The 7516-nt window shown below is 40.1% G+C and overlaps 1 protein-coding gene across 1 annotated transcript in view; it reads left to right on the top strand.

The window, feature by feature from the left end:
- lrrc7 (leucine rich repeat containing 7) overlaps positions 1-7516 on the top strand; it is a gene marked incomplete in the record, with an annotated part of 55654 nt that overhangs the window by 13913 nt on the left and 34225 nt on the right. Inside the window, 6 exon segments of the mRNA XM_014017770.1 lie at positions 302-371; positions 1819-1918; positions 3399-3523; positions 3633-3851; positions 4960-5082; positions 6476-6587. Coding sequence (XP_013873224.1) covers positions 302-371; positions 1819-1918; positions 3399-3523; positions 3633-3851; positions 4960-5082; positions 6476-6587 — 749 coding nt within the window.

Raw genomic sequence — 7516 nt, 5'->3', positions numbered from 1 at the left:
CACACACACACACACACACACACACACACACACACACACACTCACACACACACACGCCGGAGGCTGAGCTGTGACTCAGACGTGACAACACGTTCTCACTTTTTTTCAATGGCCGTTTTCGGTGTCTTCGTGATCTCATGGCCCGCAGTTACCATGGGGATCCGTGAGTGCGTTGCCATGGTTACATGCTCTGCAGGCTGTACAGTACGTGGGCAAGAGAAACATCTCTCTTTTTTTTTCTTTTCCCCGCCCCTCCCTCCCTCCCTCCCTTCCTCCCTTCCTCCGTCTCTCTCTGTCTCAGGTTAAAAAATCTCCCGTTTAGCTTCACCAAGCTGAAAGACCTGGCAGCTCTGTGGCTCTCTGACAATCAGGTATCTCTCTTCTTCCTCCTACACCTTCCAGCAGACTGTAGCTGCCAGCTAATGTTCAGAAAAAACAAACAACTGCCGTCAACATTCAAATTAAAATACTGGGCTTGTTTAAAACACGTTTCAAAAAATACTTTTCTGATTGATTTCTATTCTCAGACTTTTATTTTGAAATGCTAAAAGCTACAGTTTCTCTCATTTGAAGCAGCTAATTATGTGAGTTACATGACAAAGGATGAAGTACGTGAGTTTATGACGTATTGAGAGCACCAAGTCTTTGAGGATACAAATATGCACACGTGAAATGGCATTAATTTTATAAAATCACTTCTTTTCTGTTTAATTAAGTTCATAGACCTGTTAGCTCTGTAATGATTGAGTTTAATTCAATCAAAGTTTATTATTCAGATGCATACGTGGCCCATAGTAAACAAAAAACAACAAAGTTTTTTTTTTAAAAATGTGTTAATTATGTTGTTAGAGTGGAATTATTTCACATTTATAAAAAGCTTAGTTTTCAGGTTCTGTTTGATTACAATTGTTAAAATAAAAAAATGCCATAAAAATTATGAGTTTTCATTAAGCTAACAAAGCAATAATCAAATATAAATCCTTACATTTAGATGTAAAATGACCACAAAAGCCTGGCAGGATATTTGTCACTGTCATTAAAAAAGACATTTTCCTAAACATTAATTTCTCAGAAAATGTAACCAGGTTTGTTAGTATTATTTTTCATTAAAAACTGCAATTTCATAAAATTTTCTCTTTATTGGAAAAGTACATGAACAATGGGAAACATATCTTTGAAACATAAATTTTCTTCAAAAACAACAACAAAATAAAAAATAATAAATTACAAATAACTGAATAAAAGAATAAAAAAATATAATAAACTAATAATATAAAAAATAAATAAATAAAGTTGAAGGGGGTCGTGCATGGTCCTGCAGAAATGGAAACGTAGGATGGTGAGAATGAGGCAGCGGAGTGCAAATTGAATCACTGACAAAAAACAAAGACGTTTAGTCCTGATCACTTATGTAATTAAATAAAGTCAGATTTGACAGGTTTCACATGTTTAGTCCATTTACTTCATATTGATTAAAATTTTTCAATTTGCACCTTGAGTGAGTAGGACAGTTTTAAAAGCTGCCATTTTTAATGCATTATCACACTGCACATTGCAATAATTTCAAATGATTTCTCATTAGCGTTTTGTATAGCAAAGATAGGCTCAATGTTCAGACTAAAGAACTGACAATTCATGTCAAACTTAAAATGAAACCTAAAACTTGTGATTCAAACTTAACCTAAATTAAAAAAAAATAAGTTTTTTTTATGTCAACAAAAGTACTTGTAAACTCTTTGTCACATGTTTTTTTTTTTGGGAGTAATGTTTTTTTGATAAGCAGTAATAATAAAAGTTATTGTGGTTTTGTGTTCGCAGTCCAAGGCTCTGATTCCACTGCAGACAGAGGCCCATCCAGAAACCAAACAGAAGGTTCTGACCAACTACATGTTTCCTCAACAGCCACGACATGATGAGGGTACATAGTGTGTGTGTGTGTGTGTGTGTGTGTGTGTGNGTGTGTGTGTGTGTGTGTGTGTGTGTGTGTGTGTTTGTTGTAGGGTTGGGCAAAATCCCATTGTGTGCAATTAATCGTCAGAAAAACTTTCACCGGTTCTTAATTGGCACTTATCCAAATAAAGGCTCGCCTGCTTCCTTGTCAGAGTCCTCACTTTGTCTCCGACTGTTTTTTTCCTCCATCTCTGCCTTTGAGCTTCCCTCCTCCTCCTCCTCCTCTCTCTGAAAAGGTTCCGACTGCGACTCGGCCCGTCTGTCCGCTGCTCCACGTTCAAATATTCCCTCATTGTTTTGACTCAGAAATGCTAAAACTGACTAAACTGAACACTAACCTACACCCTAACTATAAATAAAATCTCTGTCGCTCTATTGCTGCCAAACTTCACTCAATTTTTGTGTCTTTTTATTTTCTTCTTCCTGTAGATTATTTCGGCGCTTGTGGAATAATTTCAGGCATCAGTCAGAAAGGAGTTTGGGGGGTTTATGTTTGTTCAGCGGGGTGAGGTTGGGACCAGAGGGTAGTTTTTTTTTTCACTGCCTCCTTCTACAACGCACTTCAAATATGTCCAACATTTAAAAATAAATTATTAATGATAACTCTGGATCTATTTGGCCCATCAACATAATTTAAAAACTGTTGTATAGATCGAAGTCCGCACCTTTAACACACTTTAGAACAGATTCTTAGAGAGAGCGTATCTTTCCCACGAGAGTGATTTAAATCAGTCACGTGACAAAGACATGCCGGGGACTCCAGTGGATTAATTGTCATATTAATCCTTATCGAGTAAATACCACAATTAATCGTGATTAATTATTTTTTTTACCATTGCCACCCCGACGTGTGGTTGTTTAGTGTTAGCCTGGCCCTTGCCTTCCTACACAGGTCTGCTCAATCCCTTCACTGCTCCGTCTGGGATTTCTCCAATAGACAAGGATTTCTCTGGTAGAATTTCAACCGGGCCAATCAGCGAACAGAAGGAGGAGCTGTGAACGATGAACGATTTTTTTTTTTTTGTTGACAAGGCTTCCAAATTAAATAAAATTTGTCTCACAAAGCCTGCAGCTCTCATTTACAGCCATCTCGTTCTCCTCTCAGTAGGGGATGGTTGTTTACGGCGCTCGCAATTTCCGGTTTGCTTCTTAGCGACAGTAGTAGCTACATACGTCACGGCCAAACATTAGCGATTGGCTAAATCAGATCCAATCATTTTAAACTTTAATAGAGTCCACACCTCCAGCAAGAAATCGCTTCTGAATAGGCAAGAGTCCAGACCATCTGTATGAAGCAAAGCGTAGAACAAGGGGCTGGTTTTTACCAGGCTAGTTTAGTGTATGAATGTTGTTTTACCCAACTCTTTTGCTAAGTGTTTTGGGTTTGTTTGATTATAGAATACCATTTGTAGTAATCCTTGGTGACTGATGTGTGTCTTTGTGCACAGATTACCAGTCAGATAGTGACAGCTTTAATCCAACTCTGTGGGAGGAGCAGAGACAGCAGAGGATGACTGTGGCCTTTGACTTTGAGGACAAGAAAGACGATGAGGACAACTCTGGGAAAGTTAAGGTCAGTTCTTGCTGTTTTTTTCCCCCACTCATCAATTAAATGGTCCAAAACAAGAGGAGATGTCTTCACTTTCCCTTACTGACTGCATTTTACTCTCTTATTGTTGTAGGTGGAGATAAACTTGAAGCGCTACCCAACCCCCTACCCCGAAGACCTCAAGAACATGGTCAAGTCGGTACAAAGTCTTGTGGGTAAAGGTGTACATCCGGGACACGCGCACCAGCACCAGCTGAGCACAGGCACTGCCACCTCAGCAGGAACCAACATGGAGCATACGCATCTCAGCAAAGAGCCGTATGAACCACCCTGGCCCCTGCCTCCCAAAGAGGTACTAAAAAATGTTTGAAAACAGGCAGTTTAAAGCAGAAATATATTCATTTTTTTATGTCAGGATATTCCAAAACAAGATTTGAGGGTAGGGTCCAAGAGAAGTTTAACAATATGTTTTTCTTATGAGGCTTACACGTCAGTAGCTGCATTTCCATTGCAAATGTGCCCAAAACTTTGTTGATACTCTGTTAATGTCGAAAAAACACAGTTTCGCAATTGCGATGTTTCCATCAAGTAAGAAATGCTGTTAAAGTCACGCGTGAATACTTTTGTTCTCATGATAAGTCATTACAAACATGGCAGCAATGGATGTAAACACATAGCATATTGCTACCACGACACTAGCGCTCATCATCAGCCATCAGAGGAGACGTCGGCATCTTAAGGCTTTCAAGTGACAACACCCTTATACTTGGGAGCGGCTACGGATGCTGCATTTTTGGGAAAATGTAGTCTGTGAGTTTAATACTTTCTTTTACTACTTCTGTGGTTTTACTACTTCTTATACTTCCTGTTGTCTTCTTCTTCGTCGTCTTTTTCACCAGTAGAAACAAACGGTTCTTGATCACGTGACTCCCGTGATGTGAAAAAGGTGTTTCCATTGCAGTTTTGCCAAATACATCAATTTCGATACGGCCGGAATACCACCTCTTCCTAGCACAAAATCATTTTGTCAAAAAACGTAATTTTTTTTAAATCACCGTGTTTCCATTGAGTAAATTTATTTTCGAAATTCTAATTTGCGCATTTTCATGGTCAATGGAAACGCAGTACTGATTATTGAGCTAAAGCACCGCACAACCAATCAGTTGCATTCGTAATCTTTAGTTTGTCTAATTGACAGAAAAATATATTGATTGATTGATTGGTTGATTGATTGATTGATTGATTGATTGATTGATTGATGCCTTTATTATTGTACGGCGCCCAATGACATTACATTCAAGAACACCCATTCAAGAAGACACACACATGACCAAAACATGGGGGAAACAGGTGATCAGGTCATGCGGCAACCAGCAGGGGCCATGCTACCTCTAAAAAGAAAAAAAAACACAAAAGGTTAGATGAGCAATTGATGGGGAAAAGAAATTACCTTTTTCCAGGTGACCGACAGAGAGATGCAGAACTTCTCGCAGTCTCAGCTGATGGATCAGGGATCAATGCACAACTCTGGCATCGACATTCCCAAGAGGAAGGACAAGGAAGATTTGACAGAGAGCTCTGAGGTTTGTCAGATCAAGCAGACACTCACACAGACACACGTGTTACATGTTTTCTGCCTGCAGTACAGATTCACATCAGTATTTATACTTTTTCACCCTACTTGTTTATCACAGGGTTTTCCCAGTCATGAGGATCATGAAGGACAGTTGTTAAATTTAAAAGCTAAAGAAAAATAAAATGTTTTCTGACTTTACACAGGAGGGTTGGGCAGTATTGCCCATTTTCAATTAAAAATAATTTGCCGAAGGTTTAAATCCAAAAGGAGTCCCACTCTTTGCTTGAAGAAGCCCACAGCTGATTGGTCCGTGAAGCTGTCTGCCAGCAATAGTCACAGCTGTCCATCTTTTGGGAGCCAGCGAGGAGTAACATGTCTGAACATGTCTGACTGTCAGTAACAACATGGGGCATCTTCTGAAATATGTGTCTCAGCTTCAAGTCACGTGACTCATACCATTGGGGGTGGCACGTGTCGCCCTGGTCACACCTCTGGCTCCGCCCCTGGGCCTGCTAACTATGTTTAGCAGCTTATGAATGGTTACTGAACTGTGTGTTCATTTGATATAGAAACATTTGTAATTGTAATGAGCCGGAAAAGGGCAGAGTGCCTTCTCCGGGTCATGGGGGTCGTCCTGCCTCAAGTGGAGGAGTTTAAGTATCTGGGGATCTTGTTCACGAATGGGGGAAGAACGGAGCGGGAGATCGACAGGCGGATTGGCGCAGCATCTGCTGTAAAGTGGGCGCTGTACCGGTCCGTCGTGGTGAAGAGAGAGCTGAGTCAGAAAGCGAAGCTCTCGATTTACCGGTCGATCTACGTTCCTACCCTCATCTATGGTCATGAGCTTTGGGTCATGACCGAAAGAACGAGGTCCCGGATACAAGCAGCCGAAATGGGTTTTCTCCACAGGGTGGCTGGGCTCTCCCTTAGAGAGAGGGTGAGAAGCTCGGTCATCCAGGAGGGACTCAGAGTAGAGCCGCTGCTCCTCCACGTCGAGAGGAGACAGTTGAGGTGGCTCAGGCATCTGGTAAGGATGCCTCCTGGACGCCTCCCTGGTGAGGTGTTCCGGGCACGTCCCACAGAGAGGAGGCCCCGAGGAAGACCCAGGACACGCTGGAGGGACTATGTCTCTCGGCTGGCCTGAGAACACCTTGGAGTTCCCCCGGAGGAGCTGGAAGAAGTGGCTGGGGAGAGGGAGGTCTGGGCCTCCCTTCTGAAGCTGCTGCCCCCGCGACCCGACTCCGGATAGGCGGAAGAAAATGGATGGATGGATGTAACTGTAATAACTGGACAGGCAGGCATTTTAAAAACAGTCCACAGTGATCCAATTTTTCTATTTGTAAAACTTGAAGCCTTGTGTCAGCTGCTGTGTGCCAGTTTTAAGCTTCTTCTCTCTTCAGGACTCGATGGGCGGCTCTCCTAATGACATCCGTATTTCTGACATGAGACCCACACTGGTGGAGCCGCCGATGTACAAACCAAAGGTGGTACTGCTGGGAAAGGATAAAAAAGGTAAAGCACTGTATTGTAGCACTGCATGAGTTCATAGAGTCAAACAAACATTTGCATGTGATTCATTGTGCTCTTGTTGAACTATGGGGCCTGTCGTAATAGCAGTTTTTAATTAGTCACATTGGTGGGAAGATTAATTTTAACACTTGACAAACAGAAAGAGAGAATGCATGAAAATCTTAGTAATTGTAAGTTTCTGGTAAAAGCAGTCAAAACTGGTTTTGCTTGTTTTGCCCCGAAGGCTTCAGTTTTATCTGAGGAAAACAAAGCTCATTTTTTGCTCCTAATAAAAAATAATCTATTTAAGCTTTAAATAATTTAGCTGCTTTAATCACATCTTCTGAAAGAAATGGTTTATATCAGTTCCCTGTGACAAACTGTGGCATCAGAAAAGCTTTGCTTTGTTTTTTATTTTCTTTAGGGAACAAAATGAAGTATTTTAACAACATGAACAGATTTTTTTATGGTATTTATAAATTTTTAAGGGCAGCGCTGCTTTGTTACTGTATGAAGGTAATTTAGTTCTTTTATTATTCAATCAAACAAAAAAGTACTGTATTTATTCATGTATAATACTAGAAATTTATCCCTAAAAATCATCCATTAAGTAGGGGGGTCGTATTTTACACGGGTTATTGGGGATTAGATTTTTTATGCTTTTTAAGCTCAAAAAGGATGATCGTATTTTACTTGAGATCGTATTATACACATTATTAAACATATTTATAAAATATAACAAATCAGAAGTTTATTACTGTATTTATTCATGTATAATACTAGAAATTTATCCCTAAAAGTCATCCATAAAGTATAAAATTAGATTTTTATGCTTTGTAAGCTCAAAAAATTATGATCGTATTATACTCGAGATCGTATTATACATGAATAAATACGGTAGTTTGCTGAATGGAAAGATGAAAGAATTAAAT

This window comes from Austrofundulus limnaeus, unplaced genomic scaffold (assembly GCF_001266775.1).
Source record: "Austrofundulus limnaeus strain Quisiro unplaced genomic scaffold, Austrofundulus_limnaeus-1.0 Scaffold176, whole genome shotgun sequence".
In the NCBI taxonomy this organism is placed as follows: domain Eukaryota; kingdom Metazoa; phylum Chordata; class Actinopteri; order Cyprinodontiformes; family Rivulidae; genus Austrofundulus; species Austrofundulus limnaeus.
Note: the sequence above shows the minus strand (reverse complement) of the source record. Positions and strands in the feature narration are given on the sequence as shown.